This window comes from Canis lupus, chromosome 13, assembly GCF_048164855.1.
Source record: "Canis lupus baileyi chromosome 13, mCanLup2.hap1, whole genome shotgun sequence".
Lineage (NCBI taxonomy): Eukaryota > Metazoa > Chordata > Mammalia > Carnivora > Canidae > Canis > Canis lupus.
In genome coordinates, this window is record NC_132850.1 from 41,859,370 (window position 1) to 41,884,490 (window position 25,121).

A 25,121-nucleotide genomic window follows, 5' to 3' on the forward strand; every position below is an offset into this window, starting at 1 on the left:
GGTACTCTACAAGCTGGGTGAGAGGCACACTGGCACATTATTAAGTGACCAAAGATAGATTGGGATACAAGTACAAAGTGTTTGGTTGTGTGGAAGCAGGAGACCTCAAACTGGAAGATGTGAGGGCTCATCTCAGAGAAGAGGGAATGTAAGCTGAGTCCAGACAGATGAGCATGTTTTTGAGGTAATGAGGGATGGAGGGTGCTCCCCAGGCTCAGGGAGCGGATCAGGGTGAGGGGAGGCTCTGGGTGTGTTCGGGAACAACTAATGGCAGCATGGAATGCAGAAAGGGAGGTGAAGGAAGGGGAGACATTTGGGAGATTAAACTGGAAGAGTAGATTCAGCCTTCAAATCCCAAGTGAGGAAACTTAACTTCACTGAAGGCATCTGAGCAGGGAAATTCATCATCAGTTTTAGTATTTAAGTAATTTTACATAATATTTAGAAAGGACTGAAATAGCACCAAATCTACATGATCTACAGAAACTGTAGATCATGTCTGTTTTATATTGACAAAAACACCCATCTAAGTCCGATATTTATTTGTTTGTTTATTTCTTTATTGGTTTCTGGAGTAGAACTCAGTGATTCATCACTTACAGATAACACCCAGCTCTCACCATAAGTACCCTCCTTAATGCCCATCCCCATCTAGCCCATGCCCCAACCCCACCCCCACTCCTGCCCCTCTAGCAACCCTCAACTTGTTCTCTTTAGTTGACTGTAAAGAGTCCCTTATGGTTTGCTTTCCTCTCTTTTTTTGGTTTCCCTTTCCACATGTTCATCTGCCCTGTTTCTTAAATTCCACATATGAGTCATAGGGTATTTGTCTTTCGCTGACTGTAAGTCCAATATTGAATATGTATAATTTATTAGACAGTATTTAGCAGTGGTTAGGAGTATAGGACTTGGAATCAGACTATGTGGTCTTAAATTCCTGCTTCACTACTTTTCTAATTATGCAGTCATAGCAAGTTATTGAACCTCACTAGGCTCCAGTGAAAAAATCTGTATAAAATATGGACAATAATTATACCTATTTCACAGGATTTTTATGAATATTAAATAATTCTGATGTTTACAATAGTGCCTCATTGGAGCTCATAAATGTAAGCTACCATGTTAGTTCAGAAAAATAAAAATTTGCATACATCAATCACTATTTAATAAACCATGATAATCAAAGGGAGCTATGATGCAAGAGATAAAATAGTAGAAAATCTGTAATTTACTTTTCCTTGACATTAGACAGGTTGGCCTTAATAGGTCTCCAATTCATTAGAAACTTCCAAAAATTTGCCCCCCAAAACAAGGGAAAAACAGCTTAGGAGCATGAGTGTTAAAGATAGCACAAATAATAATAAAATGAATACCACGTTCCTATTACCTAGTTTAAAAATCGTGGCTGAGAGAGCAAAAGGACCCTCCAATATCCATTTTCCCACTTTCTGGTAGTAATAGAAGGTATTTAGAAGGGCGAACAGTTGGCCATCTCAACTCCATATTGCCATCCTCTCTTGTAGCTATGCACAGCCATGTGACCAGGTTCTGGCCCATAGGAGGAGAGCAGAGGTGACACATACACGTAGGCCACGCCCAGCAAGGACATGGGTGCTGTATTCTCTGCCCTCTCTTCCCCTTCCAGGTAAATGCAATTCGGGGTTAGCCAATTTTGGCCACGAGGGCGAGGGGGGCACCCTAAGGATGGCAGACTAATAAAATGGAGGAAAGCTGTGGCCCTGACACTTAGGAGCCGCCAGCCAAGCGCAGAGGGGCCTACCTTGGGGGAGAGAAAGGTACATCATATTTAGGCTGTGGGGCTTTGTGTCCTAATACAATTACTGATATGTTGGAAGCCATCTGTGTGCTCCTCTAACGATCCCATCTCTAGAATTGTATGTATCCTTTTTTTCCTTTTCTTCATAACTGTTCACTTATGGACATACTCCTTTTTTTAAAGATTTTATTTATTTATTCATGAGCAACGAGGGAGAGGCAGGCTCCCTGTGGGGAGCGGGATGTGGGACTGGATCTCAAGACCCCAGGATCACCACCTGAGCCTAAGGCAGATGCTTAATCATTGAGCCACCGAGGCATCCCCATTTCGAACTTTATATGAATGAAATCTTACTGTATGCATTTTTTCTACAAGCTGCTTTTTTTTCTTTCTCAATATTATCCTTTCACAATTCATTGATGCTAATAAGTATAGCTATGGTTCGCTAATTTTCCACTGCTATATTAAACTTTGCTGGGTGATATTAAATTATGTGAAAATGCCTCAGTGGATCCATTCACTATTATTGGACATTCAGGATATTTATAATTGTTGATTATTGTAAAAAGATGCTATGAATATTCTTACACCTGTCTCCTAGGACACACGTGCCACAATTTCTCTAGGACATACTTCTGGATCAGAATTGTGGGGTTAGAGAATGTGCATCTTCAACTTTAGCAGGTCATTCCAGGTTGGTTTTCAAAATGCTTGACCCCATCTATTCCTCCTTGCCAACACTAGTACTCTGGTAGACCACATGACCAAGTTCTGGCCAGTGGGACGTCTGCTGATGTGCCATTTGGGAATTCTAGAAAAGCACCTTACTTTGCTGGCTCAGCTGCCAGCAGTATCTAACTTTTCATTCACCCTCTTTCTCTTTCCTGCTACTGGACATGCAAACAGGATGGCTGGAGCTCCAGCAGCCATTCAGAAGAACCGAGAGATGACCTTACAGGTATAAGTCAGAGAGATGTTGGAGCTGAAAGAAGAGCCTGAGTTCTTGGTGATCATGAAGCCACCATAATTCTAGACTTATGTGAGAAAGAAATAAACTTTCATTTTAAGTCACCAGATTTGGGGGATTTTCGTTACAGGTATCTGAATGTAAGCCCAGTTGAGTGTTTTTGTTTCTCATTGATTTTTAGGAATTTTTAAAAATAAAATCTCGGTACTAGTCAATGTGGGTTTTATTTGAGAGAAATACCTTTCCATGGCTTGTGGCTTGTCTTTTCATCCTCCTGTGACATTTTGATGTACACTGGAAATTATCTGTAATAGCATTTAATTTTTTAATGTGGAAAAGGATTTCTACTCGGATGGCATTGATAAATTAAAAAGCAGATGTCCCCAAGTTTACACTATATAAAACCAGCATAGTAAAAAGTAGATCTCTGTCATTCTGATTCCTGCACTTTTCAGGATCTCATTTTTTTTTTCATATTAAAGATTAGGAGATGAATATTCAACGAATAGTTTGGTCTGTAGGAACCCTCAGATTGCTCCAAGGCAGGGGCTGCTAACCTTTTTCTGTAAAGGGCCGGACTGTAAATAAATATTCCAGTGTTTGCAGGTCAGTGTGGTGTCCGTCACAACCACTGAACTCTGCTTTTAGAGTGATAAGGTAAACGACACGTGGGGCATAAACATGCCTTTATCCATGGCGCTGAAGTTTGAACGTAATATAATTTCGCATCAAAAATTTTTTCTGAATTTTTTTCAGCCACTCCGCTTGTAGGCTGTATTAAAACCAGCGGTGGGCTGTGGAGTGCTTTGCTGCTCCTTCTCCAAGGTATTTAAATGAATCCTGTGGGACAGACTGCATCTGCTGACAGACAGACGGTGCTTCACTATCTGGAAAGCAGTGTCCCAGGTGGTTCTGTGCGTTCGAAGCCTGCATAAAGGTCAGAACCAGGAAGTGAGGGAAAGGCGAACGGCAGGCTCATCTCGGGGTGTGCAGCAGCGTGTGACGGGACGCCCGCGGCCTGCACGGGCGCGCTGTGGGGGGAGGGGGCGCTGCTGAGGTAGCTTGGGAGGCCCGAGAGCTCAGGCCGCCGTGCGGCGGGGGGGAGGGCACCGCCGGCCCAGGACTGCGCCCCGAGCGGGCTGCCGGTAAAGCACCCGCCGTTACTGGTTCCGGACGCTCTGGGAAAAGGGCGTTGGGCTTTCAGTCATTCCTTCAGGCCCCTTTTCAGCAAATGTTTCCAAGTCCTGGTTTGTTGCTTCAACACCTCGGTCTCTAAACTCTGAGTCCTGAACCCGCGGGGAGCCTTCTCCGGGACTAATTCGTGGCAGGGCCTCCTTGGAAGAAGGGTCGCTTCGTTGTGTGTCTATCACGCAGGGGGGGCCGGGGCCGGCAGGGCGGGCACACGCGCAAAGCGGTTCTCACACGCCCCCGGCCCGCGCCGTCCTGCGGCCGTGAGCCCGCCAGGGCGCCCCCGCCAGGCGAGCGGCCTTGGGCACCAGCCCGCGCGTTACGGGCCGGCGTTTCCCTGGGCGGCCTGGGAGGAGCCCCTGCTCGCGCGGCGCCGCCAGACGCTCCTCGAGAAGACTCGAACCTCAGACGCAGGTGCACCAGCCCCGCGGGGACGCCGGTCCCGGCACGCCGGCCCGAGACTTCCCGTGCGTGGGAGCCCGGCGGTGACCCGCTGGCCGGCGAGAGCCCGCCCGGTCCTCCGGACCCCCTCGCCGGCCCGACCCCTCCCCCGGGCCCCCTCCCCGAGGCCCCGCCTTCCGCGGACGCGCCGGCGGCCGGGCCGCTCTGGGGGCGGGGGCCCCGGGACCTGGGGCAGCCGAGCTCGCCCTCGCCCGCGCCCGCGCCCGCGGTCGCCGGGTGCCACCCCGAGGCGCAGGCCGCGAGCCGCGAGCCCCGAGCCGCGAGCCGCGAGCCGCGAGCCGCGAGCCCCTCCCTCCACCTGTCCCCGCCCCGGCGCCCGGCTCGGCCGGCGGGCGGCGGCGGCGGCGGCGGCGGCGGCGGGGCGGGCGGGCGGCCATGGCGGCGGGCGCAGGGGCCAGGCCGGGGCTGCGCTGGCCGAGGGCGCTGGCGGAGCCGCTGAGCGCGGCGCAGCTGCGGCGGCTGGAGGAGCACCGCTACTGCGCGGCCGGCGTGTCGCTGCTCGAGCCGCCGCTGCAGGTCTACTGGACCTGGCTGCTGCGGTGGGTCCCGCTCTGGGTGGCCCCCAACTCCATCACCCTGCTGGGCCTGGCCGTCAACCTGTTCACCACGCTGGCGCTCATCTCCTATTGCCCCACGGCCACCGAGGAGGTAGGGCCCGCCGCCCGCCCGGGGGACGAGGGACCCCCCAACTGCTGTCCGGAGCCCGCGTCCCCGCCTCGGCCCCGCCCCAGTGCGCCGCCGTCCCGGGAGCGGAGGGACCGCCGCGCGGCTGGCCCTCGGGGGCGGGAGGTGGGGGACGCGGCCGCTGCCCCGCGCGGGGTCCGCCCCGAGCCTCCCCGGCGGCGGCCGGGTCGTCAAGGTCGCCGCGGCCGCCCCGGGTCCACTCCAGCCGCGCCCCTTCCACCGCGAGCCGGGGGCCTGCCTGCCCCGCCCCGCGGTCGGCGCCCGGCTGGGCCCCCGGAGCCGTCGGTTGCTTTGCACGCTGCGGCCTGAACGCCGCGTCCCCGCCCGGCCGGCCCGCCCGAGGGACCCTGTGCACACTTTGATGACTCCCTAGGTTCCTGGGGCTTGTGCTGGTGACCCCGAAATTCTCGGTGGCCCCGATGGAAGACACGGTACTTCCGAGTAGCGACTCCTCTGTGCTTCCTTGACAGGACCAATAAGAGGGAGTTAGAGAGCACGATCCTTATCGTCACGACCCGGGAACCGCAGATCGTGTTGGCCGTGCGTGTATGGCCTGTGTCCCAAATAAGAGCGAAGAGCGGGGCTCCCTCCGGGCAGCTGTTCCCCGGAAGCCCGGCTCCCCAGGGCACCGCACCGCAGGGCCCGGCTCCCCAGGGGGCCCACTCCCGCCCCTGGCTGTCCTGCGGTGCACTCAGGCCGGTAACACCGCCTTGCACATGCTGCCACACTTTCTTGTCTTTGCTCTCCAAATAGCGAAATCCCCATTATGATCATATGTGAGCATAGGTTCTGTGGGAGAACTGATTCAAATCGAGGCTGGATTGCAGGAATATAATGGAACTATTTTATGCCTTCCATAGTGTGTCCATTTAACAAACTACGTCATGGAGCCTACATTTTTTTAAACACCTGTTGCCCGTTGGTGGTTATGTGTATTACCATATGAGTTCTCGGCAGACGTCTCCACTGTTGTTCATTTTCATATTGTTTGCACAAAGTAAATTTCTTTAGTTTTTGGTTTTTGAAACTTGTTTGCAGAATTTCCTAGAGACCTAGGGGTCGTGGGCTAGAATGGAAGGAGCGCTGGGTTTGGGTTCTCATCTGGCCACATTATGGAGAGACCGGCTGGTCAGTTTTCCCATGTGTGAAATAGAAAGTCATACCTGCCAAACCAATTTCACAAGGACACAGTGAAGATTAAATACTGTATTAGCTGAAGATAAATGTAGGAAGTGGCGATTTGCCCAACAAATTAAAAGTATTACTCAACACATTAAAAATACCACTGTTACTAAAAATGGCCTAAAAACCTGTAGTTAAATTTAATTTTTATTGGGCCTAAATTTGGCTAACAGCATTTGGATGTTTCTGATACTTGCCAGTTAAACTGTGACTTGTCAATATTACTAATTTCAGATCCATTTGTTGAGCACTTACAAAAAGCAGGGCAAAAAAAAAAAAAAAAGGCACACAAACAAGTCCAAGAGATCCTGTTTAGGAGTATCAAGAGGGGCCTGATGGAAGAGGTAATTTTTGATTAATTTTTAGGCTCAGCCTCATTCCAAAAACAAACAAACAAACAAACAAAAACAATGCTGGGGGGAGGGGAATCTCAGACATGTAAAAAAAAAAAAAAAGGAAAAGTGAAAAAATCAGAATGGCCCTAAAAAGGAGGAATGAGAGTTAAAGTAATAAGATGAAACTGAGAAGAGTTTCTGAAACATATTAGATCCTCCTGCACATGCTTTTAAGTGGCTGAAGTAGTGAGGGGACAAGCCATCACAGGATTCATGTTGCCTGTTTGATAAAATCCTAGCAATAACAGGAAAGAAGCATTGGCAGCCTGAGCTACTTTGCTTTCAGGTCACAAAGCTAGTAAATGACAGGACCTGACAGGATTCAGATCCAAGTCAATCTGAGCCCAAGGCCTATATATATTTATACAAGTTATATTTCTATGGTTATGTTTATAACCATATATAACATAACAAATATATTTATTAAATTTATACATATATTTAAATATATATATATAAACAACACATCACCTTCTTGTATGGAGTTCCTGCCTTTCTCTATGTGATATGCAGGAAAAATTTCTTGTGTCTTATATAAGATTTATCAGGTATGTAAAGTGCTTTCACATCCATTGCTGCCTTTGTGTTTTATATCCACCTAAGAGTTTGGCAAATTTTTTCCCTTCCTAGAATGGCCTTTCTACCATTTTCGTATTTCTTCTATCCATCCATCCTGAAGTAATAGTAGTATACACATTTTTATTAAGAGGAAATTGAGGCCCCTGAGGGTTAAGTGACATACCTGACTTGGAACATGTTTTCAGATTCTTAAGCTTAAGAATTATTAGTGCTTTTTCAAACTTGATAAAACCCAGAAAGGGTTAGGAAAAATCCATAAGGTTTTTGGATTTAGTTGCTTAGGCTTATGTACCCGTACAGGATGTAATCCTACCTGTAGAGGGTTATGTATATGCAATGTTGACTATATATGTCTATTAATAATAACACTTGATCTGTTTTTTTAACTACTATGTTCATTTCTAGGACAGAAATGGGAATGAAGGGAAGTAAATAGAAAAAAAATAAGTGATTTATGTGGAGTACTACAATCGGTGTTCCTTCTTTTTTCCCCCCTACAATGGTGTTCTGAATTGCATGTCGTGCTACTGCTTCTGTTAAAGAACTTCTACTGCAGCCAAATTCAACTACTTGCTCTAGCAAGGATTTCTCTTTTTGTCCCTCTCTTTTCTCCTTTTGTTTCCTTCCTCCTGTCCTGCTTCCATCTCTCCGTGCCCAGTTCTAACATGACTTCTTTATAAAATTTTTCTTCCTTCTCCAGAGTCAATCCTCTAAACTCCAATAAAAATAACAACATCAACTAACATTTACTGGATATTAACTATGTACCAGGCATTATTTTAAGGTGCTTTAGCCTATTGCCTCATTTAAATTCGTCTCAACAACTTTATGAAGTGGTACTATTATTCTCCCTATTTGATAGATTAGGAAACTGAAAGGGAAATTACCCTCTTCCAGGATACATAGCTTTTTTTGTTTTTGTTTTTAAATATTTTATTTATTCATGAGACACAGAGAGAAAGGCAGAGGCAGGCAGAGGGAGAAGCAGTCTCCCTGTGGGGGGAGCCCAGTGTGGGACTTGATTCCGGATCCTGAGATCACGCCCTGAGCCTGAGGCAGATGCTCCACCGCTGAGCCCCCTGGCGCCCCTGGGGTACAGAGCTTTATTTTTTTTTTCACTTACAGTTTATACATTTTATTTTTTATTTTTTTAATAATAAATTTATTTTTTATTGGTGTTCAATTTGCCATCATACAGAATAACACCCAAGTGCCCCCCTCAGTGCCCGTCACCCATCCACCCCCACCCCCACCCTCCTCCCCTTCCACCACTCCCAGCTCGTTTCCCAGAGTTAGGAGTCTTCCATGTTCTGTCTCCCTTTCTGATATTTCCTACCCATTTCTTCTCCCTTCCCTTCTATTCCCCTTCACTATTATTTATATTCCCCAAATGAATGAGACCATATAATGTTTGTCCTTCTCCGATTGACTTATTTCACTCAGCATAATACCCTCCAGTTCCATCCACGTTGAAGCAAATGGTGGGTATTTGTCATTTCTAACGGCTGAGTAATATTCTATTGTATACATAAACCACATCTTCTTTATCCATTCATCTTTCGATGGACACCGAGGCTCCTTCCACTCATACAGCAATTTGGCAGTGTGGCAGGATACAAAATCAATGCCCAGAAGTCAGTGGCATTTCTATACACTAACAATGAGACTGAAGAAAGAGAAATAAAGGAGTCAATCCCATTTACAATTGCACCCAAAAGCATAAGATACCTAGGAATAAACCTAACCAAAGAGGTAAAGGATCTATACCCTAAAAACTATAGAACACTTCTGAAAGAAATTGAGGAAGACACAAAGAGATGGAAAAATATTCCATGCTCATGGATTGGCAGAATTAATATTGTGAAAAAGTCATTGTTACCCAGGGCAATTTACACGTTTAATGCAATCCCTATCAAAATACCATGGACTTTCTTCAGAGAGTTAGAACAAATTATTTTAAGATTTGTGTGGAATCAGAAAAGACCCCGAATAGCCAGGGGAATTTTAAAAAAGAAAACCATAGCTGGGGGCATCACAATGCCAGATTTCAGGTTGTGCTACAAAGCTGGGGTACAGAGCTTTAAAGGAGACCAGAGTCCAAGCCAGACCGTGGCGCTTCAGCCGCAGGGCTTTCTTTGTAGGTCTCCCTGGAACTTTAGACTGGGCCTAACTTTTCCATTTTATTTTGGTTCTGTGTGTCTTACTGAGCAGGACAACCTACAAGCTTTTAAGTTCAGATAGAGATTGCCCGTGTGTACATTGTGTACCACGCAGTGCCTTGCATAATACAGAGGCCAACTAAATAAATATTCACTAAATTATTGCCTTTATGCATGAAATGTCATCCTAGGAGATGATGTTTTCCCACTCTTACCCAGTTTAAGCTGGTCTTGGATTAAATACGTATTTGTTTTCTGGCCTGGGAATTTTAACAAGAGTAAGCAAGATTTAAGGCTCCTAGAGCAAAAGGGAACTGAGGCCAGCAGCCACTCGGACCTCAGGACTTAAGGAGGTATGTGCTGGCCCGCAACCTTGAGGGTCAGTGCAGCCTCCACCTCTGAGGCCTGCATGGACTCCCGGGCCTCACCCTAGTCCCAGCCTTGCTTGGGGCTTGCCCGTTTGATTCCCATAGTTTCCCTGTGCTCCATTATATGAGCTGTTCCTCCTGAGACTTTTGACCTGGGTCTAAAGACTCTGACCCCTTGGGTTTTGCAACGTTAACAGAGCAGGTGTTAAAGCACCCAGTGCAGTTGGTGCTGATGATCCATCGGGCTCAGGGGATTCTCTTCGAGCCCCCCTCCTTCTGGTTCCCCTGAGCAAAATGGGGGACTGGCACTTTCACGAAAGCTCAAATACTAAAGAAGGTTTTAAGAGAGAGGGGAAAAAAGGACTGTTTCCCAAAATATAAAATGAAAGAAAGCTACCTTTCAAAGTACAGATTTCTAAAATCGTGAGAGCCCCTCGGGTCCTAAGTTGCAGGTGGAGCCACCTTGCTGTATGCTGCCTGCTTTCCTTCCCGTCTTGGAACCTGCTTCATTTCCTCAAAATGGGTTTGCCCGGCTCAAGTGCTGGCCCTGAGCAGAGTTGAGGCTCTGTCCAGTTCAAACCAGTAAGGCCCTGGGTCCCTTCCCCACTGGTGCAAGCACCGCCTTCCCCCCCCCTCGCCCCCCGCGGTTCTGGGGGCCTGGGGGGGGGGTTGGGGGGAACTCCCTCTGTGACCAGGGAAGTGGCCTGATCAGCTACAGGCGCTCAGCAGCCTCACAGTCATGTCAGGGGCACCACAGTGTCAGGTTAGGTGTCTATAAGAAAAGCCACGGATTTTCTTTGAAAAATTCTCTTGTTAACACCACACCAGCATTACATTTCTTCACATAGGCATGATTTGTCTTCTAATTTTCTTTCTTCCAACTTCTTACAAATGCGCTTTCTGTTTTTAGGGAGAGAGAAGTCAGTTGCTGTTAGCAGCTGACCCCGTTGTTCCTGGTTATATAATAACTTTTGCCTATGTGTCAGCTCACACACCAAGGCCATTTAAAGCAAAGACTTCATTTTTTTTAAGTTTAAAAATTTACATAAATAGGATCTATCTATCTATCTATCTATCTTTCATTGGTGAAGTTATTACTTAAATTGTGATATAGCCACATAATTGAATACCATGTCCTCATTTAAAAGATTGATGCAGGTCTTAATGGTTGACCTGGAAAGATTCCCATGACAATATAGTTAAATTCTGATCCTAAAAGACATAGTAAATACTATGAAAATTATATAATTTAAAACTTTAAATGTCAGGAATCTAATCTTACCTGGAGAAGCTCTACTTTTTGAAATAGGTTCCTTCTGTAGTAGTATTTTGATAAATTGCTTATGACTTTATAATGCATAATCCAAGCCTGACTTTTCCAGGCTTATGTTTAAAATTTTTGAAAAGACGTTCACATGAAAAGATGAAATGAGTTGGGGTGGATTTTGTAGATCCTCCTTCAATCTGGAGTCTCTTCTGTAATTATACCTGTTTTGAGAAGACTCTGGGAAGGAAGGGTCCTGCAGTTCTTAGCCAATGGATCTCCAACCTGGTTTTGGAGACCTGGTTTTGTAGAGATAACAAGTTAGGAGAGAAGATGACAGCTTGCAGTCTATGTAATAGCTTCCAGGTAGGGGCGGAGATGATGACATCATGGAAAAGAAAAGGTAGGCTGGGCCCCTCTGGCCTTGGGAAGACTGGAAAGGGGTGAACCGGATACAGGGGATCAGAGTGCCTTCCTGGGTTTAAAAGGAAGCAGGTGTCCTGTGGTCACAGCCATCTTCTCAGGCTCAGTGCACTTGAAATTGGGTTGTGTGTGAGCAGGAGAGCGCTTCTCAGCAGGGTCTGTGCCATCTGTGGCATGATGGGTCCCTTACCTAGGGCAGGACAGGAGACCCAGGTCTGACTCATGGGCCCAGTCCGGCCACTCATCTCAATAGGATATCTTCACTCCCCCTTAGGTTTTCCTTTCTACTTTAATAACAAGCACATGATAACTGCCCTGCCTCTGTGGGTTGCCGCATCAAGCGACATAAAGCTGAAGAATGCCCTTTGTTGTCCTGTTGAAGATACTGATCCAATGGCTGTAATTGCTCATGGATCCTCTGGTCCTGAAGCAGGGATCTGATCCCTGATTTGTGGGTAAATCTTGCATTTTCCAGGCCTCAACCTTCGTATTGGCTGAGACCTCCTCTCTCTTTTCTTTGTTCAAATTCCCCTGCACTCTTCACCTATTTAAGTTCTAAATCTTAACTCCTCTAGTGTCCTGATGAAGTCATTTTAAGTTAGTGAACTAGTAAGTCTTCCTTTCCTTTTTCCAAATGAGAGGTAGAGTCTACCCCCAAATGTGGTGTCCTGGAGTGACTGAAATTATTTCAGTATGGATTTTTTAAAAAGATTTTATTTATTTGAGAGAGAGAGGGGGGAGAGAGATTGATTGATTGATTGATTGATTGATTGATGGAAGCACCAGCAGGGGAGAGGGGCAGAGGCAGAGGGAGAACCAGACCCTGGACCAGACTCAGGACCTGGGATCATGCCCAGAGCCAAAGGCAGACACTTAGCCAGCTGCCCACCCAGGCACTGTCAGTAGGTTTTCCATTAATGCCTTGACCTTTCAACTTAGCTGTAGCCAGACTCCCAGATCAGAGATCAGAATTAAGCTTTTAACGTGGATCTTGGCTCCAATGTCTTAGTATAAGAAGGTTCTGTGCTTAGAAGGGAGAAATGGTCTACCTGCCAGGTAGAGAGGGTGTACTTTTAGAGTCTATCATTTAGGGGGAAGGTACCTGATGGAAAATAGGTAAGAAAAGCGACTTTTTATGGCATTCTGGAAATTTTAAGAACTTCAATTTCCAATTTTGCATAGGTTTGATATGTAACTTTGCTATCCTTTTTATCAAAATTAAAACAATATAATTTTTCATAGTAGGAAAAAATGCATAAGAATTTGCTAGTTTGAAAAAAAAAAAAAAGAATTTGCTAGTTTGAAAAGAATCACCAGAATTGTTCTCTGCAAAACACTTTGGGATTTTTTCAAAAAAGATTCTAGGTGGTTTGTTTTATTTTGCTTTTTCTACTTTTATACTGTCACAATGATTTATCAGTTCTGATTTTTAGCTCCCTCTTGTTTCATATTTTACAGATAAGCCTTTATGCTAATTAGAATTGAATGTGACATTTAATTTTTTCATTTTAATTCCAACATAGTTAATATCCAGTCTTACGTTAGTCTCAGGAGTATAATACACTGATTCAGCCATTCCCTACCTTACTCAGTGCTCATCACAACAAGTGCGCCCCTTCATCCCCCTTCATCCACCGCCGCAACCCTGGCCTTCTGGGAACCCTCTGTTCTCCATACTGAAGTGTCTGCTTTTAGGATTGTCTCCTCCCCCGCCCCTTATTCATTTATTTTGTTTCTTAAATTCTACATATGAGTGAAATATAACAGTATTTGTCTTTCTCTGACTATCTCACTTAGCATTATATTGTCTAGCTCCATCCATGTTTTGTCCAACAATGGTAAGATTTCATTTCTTATAGCTGAGTAATATTCCCTTGTATGTAGGCCGCATCTTCTTTACTCGTTCCTCAACACCTGGGCTGCTGCCATAATTCGGCTATTGTAAGTAATGCTGCAGTAAACATCGGGGTGCATGTGTACTTTCAAACTAGTGTTTTCACATTCTTTGGATAAGCGCCAAGTAGTATGATTACTGGGTCATAGGATAGCTCTATTTTTAATTTTCTGAGGAACCTGCAGACTGTCTCCCACAGTGGCCATACAGTTTGCATGCCCACCAACAGTGCATGAGGGTTCCTTTTCCCCACATCCTCACCAATACTTACTGTTTCTTTGACTGTGATATTTTAATATGCATATTCACAACTCAGATTGCTTCTAGTCTTAATTATATTTATACTGCTTGTCTTTTAACTGGAAGAGACTCAATAAGTCCTTTTAAGCAATTAGTAGTGTAATCATTAATATTGGGCACATAATATTAGCAAATGATGAAACTTTGATTAAAGTCAGTTGAAAGTAAACTTCTGTTTGCTTAGAAATATTGAGTCAACAGGTTGACTAGATATTTGTAGAATTCCCACGTATTTGGTGTTTTAAAAATATATATGCCACTGAAAGTATACAAAACAATTTAGTGAGAATAGCTGACTTTTACTGAGCACTTACTCTTTGCCAGGCTCTATATAAAGAGCTAAGAATTGCTTCATCAGATACAAGAACTATTATTCATATCTTCCATGTGAGTAACCACAGTTTAAAGAGTAACCTCTTTAAACTGACTCTTTAAAGTGACTTGACCAAGGTCACTTGGCTATTACATGACAGAGCCAAGGATTCACACACAGAGCTAATTTCAAAACCCTTCTTAATAATTTTGCTGTACTTCCTCTCTAAGACATAGAAATCTGACAACACTATTATCTATGCTTCTGTTTTCCTCTGGCTTCTCTTTTTTTTTTTAAGAGTTTATTTATTTATTCATGAGAGAGAGAGAGAGGCAGAGACACAGGCAGAGAGGGAGAAGCAGGCTCCATGCAGGGAGCCTGATGTGGGACTTGATCCAGGGTCTCCAGGATCACGCCTGGGTCAAAGGCGGCGCTAAACCACTGAGCCACCCGGGCTGCCCGTTCTTCTGGTTTCTGATTATGATTTATTCTGTTTTGTGTTTGTTGAGCTTCTTAGATATGTGAGTTTATAAATTTCACCAAATTTGGGAATCTTTCAGCCATTATTTCTTATATTTTTCATGTCCAACCCTCCCTTCTCTCTCCCAAGACTCCTATAAAAATGTTAGATTGCTTCTGTTGTCCCGCCAGTCACTGATACCAAGATCAGTTATTGGTGGTCTTTTTTCTTCCTGTGCATTCATTTTGGATAGTTTCCATCAGGAGTCCATCAGGAGTTTTCTCCTGCATTGTCCAGTCTCATCTAGTATATTTTACATTTCAAATATTGTTTTCTCATATCTATGGATTTCACTTGAATCTTTTATGTTTTCCTTCGCCTTCTTGAGCATGTGAAGCATAGTTATAATAACTTTTAATGTGCTCATATAATTCCATCTAATTCCATTTTCTCTGTCATTCCTGGATCCAATCGTATTGATTGATTTTACTTCTAATTGTAGATCATATTCTCCTACATCTTTGCATGACTGGTAATTTTTTATTAGATGCCAAACATTGTGAACTTTCTATCTTTGGGTACTAGATTTTTTTTGTCCCTTTAAGACATGATACTTTGTGTTGGCTGTAATTGAGTTGCATGGGATCAGTTGGGTTCTTTTGAGGATGGACTTTATGTCTGTTAGGACTATTCCAGGAGGCTGTGAGTCTTGGGGCTAATTTCTCCCCACTGCTAAGGCGATACATTCCTGAGAACTCTACCCAGTATCCTAGGTATTACAAAGTCTTTCTGCTGTGTATACTAGGAGCATGAAAAATTCCCAGCTTTCAGTGGTCTTCAAGAATTATGTGGCCTTCTGCCATTCGGTGTTTCCTTCCCTGGCCCTGGTATAGTTTTCTCTCATTCAGGCACAGGTCACTTCTCAGCTAGACTCAAAGGTACCTTCTTGTGTCCCTCTTTTCTCTGTGCTGTGCTCCACAAATTCTAGCTGCTTTGACCTTCTTGAATTCTGCTACGTTTCTTCTCAACATAGCAAGATCTTTGGGCTCTGTTCAGGTTCTCCATTCTTTTTTTTTTTTTTTTTTAGGTTTTTTAAAAATTTATTTTTTAAAAGTTAATATGTGCATAAAAGGAAACTGAAAAACACAAGAAGCAAAGAACAAAGTCATCCATAATCACAAGCAGTTTGCAGTTTGACTTCTAGGTCCCGTGTGTGTATCTATCTACACAAGTAAGCATTTTAAGTAAGATTGTACAGTTATGTATCATGCTTTTACACACCATGAATATTTATCATGTCAAAGTCCCCAAACTATGAGTATTTTGATAACCAAGAATACACCAACTCCATCTGAAAAAAAAAAAAATGTAATCCTGCCTTTCTTGGCGACAAAAATGGCAACAGGAACTCTGGATAAAGATATTGACAGAGTTAGGGTTCTCCATTCTTATACTGTGATGGGAAAACTGCCTGTAGGTACTAAGCCAGAATCATCTAGGGCTTACCTCCTTTGTTTTCTTCTGTCAGGGATCATAGTGCTGCACTGCCTGCAATGTCTGAAAGCTTGTTTCATTTATTTTATTGCTTTTCTGGTTATATAAGGTGGGGAAATAGTCCAGTCCCCTCATATTCTATCATGAATGGAAGCAGAGATCTTCCAAATCACAATTTGTCTTTAAGATCTTTTTTTCGTAGAAAATCTTATTGAATAATTTCAAATCTAGGGCCACATGTAAATAATATATTGAAAGAGCTGTGGATTAGGAACTAAAATTAGGGTCCTAATCCTTGCTCATTTAACTTTGTGCTTCTCACCATATGAACTTCTTTGTCCCTTTACTCACATGACTTAGAACGGTTCATTTGATTTCTCAATTTAGTTCTCATCTGTAAAAGGAGGGTTATGAATGTTTCTTGTAACACCCTGAGATAATATAAGGTGAGAACACAAGAAAAATGTGTCAATTAGCATGGGCTGAACTATTTTCAAACAGAAGCCAGCTTGTTGTCACATAACAGTATTTCTTATTTATGTTTATTTTTAGGCACCATACTGGACATACCTTTTATGTGCACTGGGACTCTTTATTTACCAGTCACTGGATGCTATTGATGGGAAACAAGCCAGAAGAACAAATTCTTGTTCTCCTTTAGGAGAACTTTTTGACCATGGTTGTGACTCTCTTTCCACAGGTAAATTAGTGAAGGTTTTTTTCTTTATTTCTTTTTTCTTCCCTTTTTTTTTGGTGGGGGGACGATGGCTCAAAAACTAAAATGAACTGAGCTGTTTGGTCAATTTTTTGGGCAGGTGTACACTTGGGAGAAAATTTGCAGTGTATTTTGAAAGTATGTTCAAAAATTAATTTTGTTTAGTGTACCTTATTGTAATGTCAAGATTACGTACTTTAAAACTCTGTATTTAAAAACAGTACATGACCATTATTTCATTAATCATTTTTAATTATTAATGGTTCTTAAACCTTGTTTCTTTCAGTATTTATGGCAGTTGGAGCTTCAATTGCTGTGCGCTTAGGAACTCATCCTGACTGGTTGTTTTTCTGCTCTTTTATTGGGATGTTCATGTTTTACTGTGCTCATTGGCAGACTTATGTTTCAGGCGTGTTGAGGTTTGGAAAGTAAGTATGTTTTTCAAGTTGTACGTTTTAGAATATAATCCAGTTTATTTTCACAGTCTGTTATATTTTATTTATCCATAAGGAAACAAAGCTTCAATCAGGAATTTAAATTATCTTTTAAATGTACTGGAGCATCCATAAATGCTACACTTTAAGTCTTGTAGATATTCTGTATGTTATAAATAGCTACATATTTGATAATTTTTTCTCCCTTTCTTCACTTTAGTAGCTTACTAACCCAAGTTTACATTATATAAGAGAAAGAGAAAAATAAAGGACCTGAATAATATAGAAAAAGAATGTCCAGTACTTAAGTAAATAGCATTTGACTTACATAATAAAATAATGAAATATAGAATCTAAAGGTCCTTATTGATCAAGTCTTCATGTGCCCAAAAAGGTGCACCCCTTACATCAGTCACCAACAACAGATAGTTGTGAGACTCTTTAAATGTGGTAGGCAATTGGGGAGATCCTGTAAAAGCACCTTGAAAATGTCAGAGCTAAATGTTAGATGATATATATGCCCCCGATGCCTCTTTCTTAGACATCAGGAAATAGTGCATGAAGCAGGAGCTCAGTTCACTTTTCCTGTTTCCCATTAGCTGCCTCTCTGCCCAATCCTTCAAGAACTATCTGCCATTGGTTCATTCTCAGCTCTACCTTCCCATGTCTTCTGGTTCTTTTTTGGCCCGTCTTTATTGCTGCATAGGAGAAACAGCTCTGGAAAACAACACCACCACAAACCTCTGGTGATGATAAAAAAGAGAAGCTCAAATCTGTGGATCATATAACAGAGGGAAGGCTTAGGGAACTCATCAGATTGATTCTAAATTATGGAATAATTGCAGCTACCATCTAGTGCACTTGCATGTTTCAGGCACTGTACTAAGGGCTTTATATGTATTTCTCATCTATTCCTCACATTAACTGCTGTACAAATGAGGCAGAGGTTCTTTACCTTTCTTATACTACTAAGTATGGAGCCAAGATTAAAACTCAAGTTTGACTCCAAACCCCATACTCTTAGTGACTGCTGTTCAGCTAATCACATTGGATTAAGCAATGTGTTAAAGTCTGTAGAAGGATACAAAATGCATTTTTAAAATCCCTGTTTAAAGAGCTATAATGCACTGTACTAAAGGGATGAGGTAATACTTCTGTGACACTGCTAATATACTCCATCACCAAGGGGAAAACGCCTTTCTCTAGGTTTCCATAAGCACTGAAGAAATACTAAGTAAGGAAAAGGTAACAATAGGCTGAATTAGTTTAAGAAAGCTTTTATGGAATATGTGAGTCTTTAGAATTCTTTATCTGCTGATCAAGAGCCCAAGGATCAGAAAGCCTGACGAAAAAAATTCTAGGCAATTATGTGAAGTTAAGAATCTGTATCTATTTTAAAAACTTAAGATATGCTAAAATAGGGACACCTGGGTGGCTCACCTGAGCGTCTGCCTTTGGCTCAGGTCGTGATCCTGGGGTCCCGGGATCAAGTCCCACATCGGGCTCCCCGCATGGAGCCTGCTTCTCCTTCTGCCTATGTCTCTGCCTCTCTCTGTGTCTCTCATGAATAAATAAATACTTTTTAAAAAAAAGATATGCTAAAATAGAAAAATAGCGTTACAAAATCTAATGTATTTTTATTTGCTGAACTTGCTGTGGTAAACTAGAATAATATAATAATGAGTGTTCTGGTTAATTGTTGTTACTATTTAATAACTATATTTTATCATTTTGGCTTCTAACTTCATTAAAAATCTTTCTGAAATGAATTAGTTCACTCTGGCCTAGTTGTAAATTTTATACTCATTTGCTGTTGATTGCGAATCTAATGTGTGCCTAGGACTGGAGCAGAGATGAGTTACTTGTGGGTGGTCCTTGCCAGACAAATTGGAGTAAAAGCCCCTAGGAAGAAGGATGAAGAAAGAAAGTACTCAGAACATTAGGGAAACGACTATTGTGGTTGAGTCCCTAGCGTATAGGGGACAGGAGAGGATCCTACAGTACCGGGGGTAGACAGCCATTTAAAATACTAACATTATGGGGCACCTGGGTGGCTCAGTCAGTTGGAAAATTTCCACTTTGGAAGCTTCCGATTTTGGCTCTGGTCTTGATGTCAGGTTGGTGAGATTGAGCCCACATCCGCTCCATGCTGGGTGTGGAGCCTGCGAGATTCTCTCTCTCTCTCTGCTTCTCCCCCCCAAATTAAGTAATTAATTAAATTAATACCAACACTAGGGGGCAGAGATCCTAAGTAGTATATTTTTTACTTTGTCAAGGTAAAAATATCATAGAGCACTTTTTTTTAAGATTTTTTTTTTTTTTTAATTCATGAGAGACACAGAGAGAGAGAGGCAGAGGGAGAAGCAGGCTCCATGCAGGGAGCCCGATGCGGGACTCAATCCCAGGACTCCAGGATCATGCCTTGGGCAGAAGGCAGGCACTAAACCGCTGAGCCACCTAGGGATCCCCTCATAGAGCATTGAGTAGAATCAATGATGGCTTAGCTTAGCATCACAAGAAGGACCCATATATAGGCTCTCAAGCACACCTTCGGAAATGCTTACGAACCATATCAGTATCAATTGTCTGTTGGCAATTGAAAATTTGTCATTTTCCAAGAGGCTAAATTAAAAAAAAAATTAATTCCGGTGTAGTTGACATACGTGTTATGTTAGCACAGGTACAACATAGTGACTCAATGATTTTGTACATTAGTCCGTGCTCATCGTGGTAAGTGTCCTCTCAATCCTCCTCACCTATTTCATGCATTTCCCCCACCCTCTGATAACCATCAGTCTGTTTTTTTGATTTGTCTCTTTTTTACTTTGCTTGTTTCATTTCTTAAATTCCACATGGGAGTGAAATTGTATGGTATGTTTTTCTCTGACCTCTTTTACTTCGCGTTTTACCCTCTAGCTCAATCCATGTTTCTGCAAATGGCAAGATTTTGTCCTTATTACGGCTAGTATTCCCACACATGTATATATGTGTATCTCGTATATTTATCCATCTATTGAGAGGCTTAGTTTTTATAGTATTTATATTATTGTAATACAGAAGAGAAATGTAAATAATATTCTATTTTACTTGTGGATATTTTCATTGTTGTATGTTTTATCTTTTAAAAATAAGTGGATTTCGGTGCAAATAAGAATTTGGTACCTTGAATTAGATCATTTAAACTATAAAACATTACTAAGTATTTTTAACTATAATTTTCAACTGTTTAAAGATTTTTTTTTTTTTAGTAAATTGGGGGCACCTGGGTGGCTCAGTCGGTTAAGTGTCTACTTTTGTCTCAGTTCATGATCCCTACTTTTTTGTCTCAGTCCTGGAATCCAACCTGAATCTGGCTCGCTGCTCTGCAGGGAGTCTGCTTCTCCCTCTCCCTCTGCCTGCCACCCCCCTCCCCCTGCTTGTACTCTCTCTCTAAGAAATCTTTAAAAAACAAAGCAAAAAACAAAAACAAAAAAAATAGTTTTTTAAAAATAAATCAGTGACACATCAATTAGTATTTCCCTTAGCACAATATAAGATTACAGTTAAAATCTGTCTGTATATTAATGTTTGCCATGTGAGATAAGACATGACTTATTTATAGTGTTTGTTTTCCTGTAGCAAGAGTCTTAAGCAATTCTATAGAGTAATGCTTAAAACTCAATTTTAAAACCTGAACCAAGTCCAGTGTTTACTTGTATTATGTGCTATTTTGTTATTTACATGTGAACATATAGACTTATTAACTTTCTTTTATTTGAAAGTATGAGAATTTCCATATGGTATTAGGTTCATTTCTCAAAAAAATTACAGTAAAGGACTAGTTTCTACTTGTACCCTCAATCCATGGTGGACTAATAACATGCAGTTTAAAAATAAAAAACGAAAAATTACTTGCAAAATACAGTCCTCAATATTTCATTTAATTCAACAAATACAAAATTACTCTGTCAAATACCATAAAAGTTTTTAAATGCTTACTCTCAATTTCTATACCAATCTCATTGTAACAGTGTTGTGGATTGTCCTCCATGATTACAGTTGGGGATTAAGGATAACTTGCACAATATCCCCAGTATCCATCTGTCTTGGAGTTTTAAAGTCTTTTTTGGATCCAAACTTTAAAAACTTAGATCCATTATTGAGTTCTCTAAGTTTGTAAACTGTTATATAGAACATTCTTTTATTCTAATAATTCTAATTCTGATTCTTTTAATCTAATATATTTTTCAAGCCTCAACTCTTTCTTCATAGTTCAGATGTTTGAATATTTGGTGAGTGATTCTACCCTTTTTATCATTTCAGCTTTCTTTTTTCTAGACTTAATAATTGTTATTTATTTAGTTTATCCTTAAAAAGCAGAGAGGGAGAATGAAGCTTTGAGTTTAATTTAAAATCTATAGTATGAATGATGTATATGTGAAACCAAGGTTCCTCCTTTTTCTCTACAAAGTACTACATGTTATATTAATATGTTTACCTTCTTCAACTAACTTACAGCCTAGAAGCCTTGGTTTGCCTGCCACTGATCTTACAAATACTAGTTATCATTTTTTCTATTTTCCCTTTTATTTGTAGGTTAATGTTCAGTTCACCTTCTCAACTGCCCCCAAAGTAACTTAGTCTAGAAGTCTTTTCTTCTTCCCTGCCTGTTTTTTTTTTTTTGTCATATAATTACTACATATCTTATATTTGCAGAGCAGAGAGTATTCCTCTATCATCTAAAGACTCCAGGGCATCCAAGCAGAGATGTCAAGTGGATAGACAGACATAAAAATCTGGAGCTCAGAACAAAAGATGTGGATTTGGAGATAGGGATTTTGAGGTCCTTAGCCTACAGATGGTAGTCTAAGCATAGACACAATGGTTCAGGAAATCCAAAAGGAGAAAAGATGGAATTCTGGAACTAGTAGCAGAATGGAAGCAGCAGCAGTCTAGGAAGGAGACTGAGCAGAGCTTCCAACAAGGCACCAGAATCATGAAAAAGCACGGAATAAATAAGAACATAGCAAAACATTTTAAGAAAGGGGGAACAATCAGCATTTTAAATATTGCAGAAAGTTACCCAAGGTATTAACTGTAATGTATCCCTTAGATTTGATAAATTGAAAGTCATTATTTACCTTAAACGATTTTAGTAGAATGGGGCCAAAGACCAGACTACGATGAATTAAGCAGCAAATATGAAGAGGAGGAAGTTACACATATATCCACTACTTTTCAGTTAGCCTAATTATGGCACAGAGGAGAAGTCAGTAGCTTCAGGGAATGCTAACTAGAGACTGATGTTGGTTGGTTTAGTGTTTTTTTTTTTTTTTTAAGAAACTTAAGCGTGTTCATACATTAGGGAAAAATAATGTCTGTGGAAATCAAAACACTATAGTGACTGTTAGTAACCTAATAAGGAAAGCTATTTGAATTTTCCCTATTTTTTAAGTGACATTCACTTGGGAGTATTTAAGAATTTGTCTTAAGTCATCTGGCTGTTTTTATGTTATAATTTGTCCTCATTACAAGAATAATACCTGATTGTTATTTAAAAATTCAAACTTTACAGTACATAAAGTTGAAAGTAAACTCCTTCTGTAATCTTGATAATAACTGTTCATAGCAATTTTATACATTCTGTACAAGTGTTTCTCCCCTCTGTGCACATCATAATGTTTACCTGTATGTGAGCACATGTTGTTCAGTGGGCTTTTCACTTAACAGTTTACTTTTTTAATTTTTTTAAAGATTTTATTTATTTATTCATGAAAGACACACACACACAGAGAGAGAGAGAGAGAGGCAGAGACACAGGCAGAGGGAGAAGCAGGCTCCATGCAGGGAGCCTGACGTGGGACTCGATCCCGGGTCTCCAGGATCACGCCCTGTGCTGAAGGCGGCGCTAAACCACTGAGCCACCAGGGCTGCCCTTATTTAACAGTTTAAATTGATAATTCAATGATGGAACTAAAGGTAAAAATAAGCTAAGCCTATAAAGATTTTTACATCTTTGATATTTAACATATGGTTAACTGATTTTCATATTCAGAAATTTTATTTACAAACACCTTTTCTATTCTTTGTCCTTTCTCTTCAGAGTGGATGTAACTGAAATTCAGATAGCTTTAGTGATGGTCTTTGTGTTTTCTACATTTGGAGGAGCAACAATGTGGGACTATACGGTAAATCTGAATTTAAATTTATATTTAAATACTTAGCAGATATTTAGGAAAAAATGCGTTAATTTTCTTCAGAAATTCTTGGCATTGTATTTAATGATCATACTACTTCTTAACCCTTTTTCTTCATTTTATAACTTTACTATCCTATATGCCTTATTTTGGCATTTTCCTCTATGCATGAATATGTTACCACATAGAAGAAAATGACCCCATTACCCTAATACAAAATTTTAACACACTAGTTGAACTACCTTTTCCAGGCTTAAATTTATCTCATAAAATATATTGAAAAGTAAATTCAGTAAAATATTTTGTTTGAAACTTGTCCCTTAATATTAGAAAGAGAAGTTAATAATTTGCATTTTTTATAATCTACTATAAGGTAAAGTGGCCCATATTAAGGAGGGTTCTTATGTTCTGCTTGGTTGGCCTCAGTATTTTCATAAAAGTTAACTCTTGGGAGGCCACTGTTACAAATCCATGCTTTGCATAGGAAAAGAATTTATGAAGAAATAAATTATTGTCTCTGCAACCCAAGTCCATACACTGGCTGACTCACAACCTCATGCCCATAGAGTTAAGAATAATAAGGATAATATCAACAGCCAACAACTAACATTTACTGAACACCTTATGTTCCCACAATTTACCATCACTGTTTTATCTGACCCTTAGAACAATACTATGAAATAGATATTATCATTATTCTGTGTTATAAGTAAGTCTTAGAATAATTAAGTAATTTGTCCAAGAACACATAGCTAGTAAGTACTGGAATTAAGAAGACTGATTCCAGACTTTATATTTTTAATCACTCAGATATATACATCCAGTAACAATAGTAAGAGATACAAAACTAAACATACTCTTACCATAGGATCCAGCGACTGTGCTCCTTGATATTTAAATAAGCGGAAAACTTATGTCCACACAAAAACCTGAACTCGGATGCTTACAGCGGCTTTATTCATAATTGCCAAAACTTGGAAGCAACCAAGATGTCTTTCAGTAGGTGATGAATAAATTATGGTACATGCAGGCAATGGATTATTACTCAGTGTTAAAAAGAAAGCACGATCAAGACATGAAAAGACATGGATGGACCTTAAGTGCATATTACTTAGTGAAAGAAACCAATGTGGAAAGGTGGCTACATATTGTATGGTTCCAGATATATGACATTCTGGAAAAAAGCAAAATGATGGAGACAGTGAAAACATCAGCAGTCGCCAGAGGTTATGGGGGAAGGAGGTATAACAGAGCACAGGGGATTTTTTAGGGCAATAAAACTATTCTGTATGATACTGTAATGGCAGATATTTGTCATAAGCCGTTTGTTCAAGAATGTGTATACCACCAGTATTAAACTGTGACATAAACAATGGCCTTTGGGTGATAAGAATGTATTGGTGTAGGTTCACATATTATAGCAAGTGTAATACTCTGGCGGGAAATGTTGATAGTAGGGGAGACACTGGGGGGAGACAGAAGGGAATATATGAGGATTTTATGTATTTTCCATACAATTTTGCCATGAATCTACAATTACTGTAAAAGTTAAGTCTATTAAAAAGTAGTAAGATTTCTCTGTGGCATTTAGTTTCAGAATAGCCAATTAAAGTACATACCACTGGGCTCAGACTTGGAGCATATTTTTAAGTAGTGGTACATTTCCTGAGACATTCGTATTCCTTCTCATCCCAGAAGAATAACAGAATCAAAGATATGCTACTGTAGACCTCTAAAGTAAATCTAGAGGGATATGATGTGATGTGTCTTTGTCTTCTGTGTTAGCTGCTCAGCTGGTTCTCATAAAAAGGTGAATGTTGACCTAGAGGCAGTTAGGTTATTAAATCAGATGTCTGAATTTAATTCTGATTTAGTTATAATGGGGAA

General features: G+C 41.3%; 1 protein-coding gene across 7 annotated transcripts in view; it reads left to right on the plus strand.

Annotated features, from left to right (window-relative positions):
- Positions 1 to 102: 102 nt before the first annotated feature.
- The window catches only part of CHPT1 (choline phosphotransferase 1), a 36,950-nt gene continuing 11,931 nt past the window's right edge, over positions 103 to 25,121 (plus strand). For 3 of the 7 annotated variants that reach the window (XR_012005978.1, XM_072773324.1, XM_072773326.1), the window contains exons 1-5: positions 4,765 to 5,042; positions 13,333 to 13,389; positions 16,462 to 16,609; positions 16,911 to 17,052; positions 23,141 to 23,225. Coding sequence is in view for 5 of the 7 variants with exons in the window: in XM_072773324.1 (XP_072629425.1) it covers positions 4,770 to 5,042; positions 13,333 to 13,389; positions 16,462 to 16,609; positions 16,911 to 17,052; positions 23,141 to 23,225 (705 nt within the window). In the remaining 2 variants the exon portion in view is untranslated. Of the gene's footprint in view, positions 185 to 1,523; positions 1,646 to 2,378; positions 2,472 to 2,683; positions 2,736 to 4,764; positions 5,043 to 13,332; positions 13,390 to 16,461; positions 16,610 to 16,910; positions 17,053 to 23,140; positions 23,226 to 25,121 lie in introns of those variants that run through there. The other 4 variants (XR_012005979.1, XM_072773325.1, XM_072773328.1 and 1 more) reach the window with 2 other exon arrangements.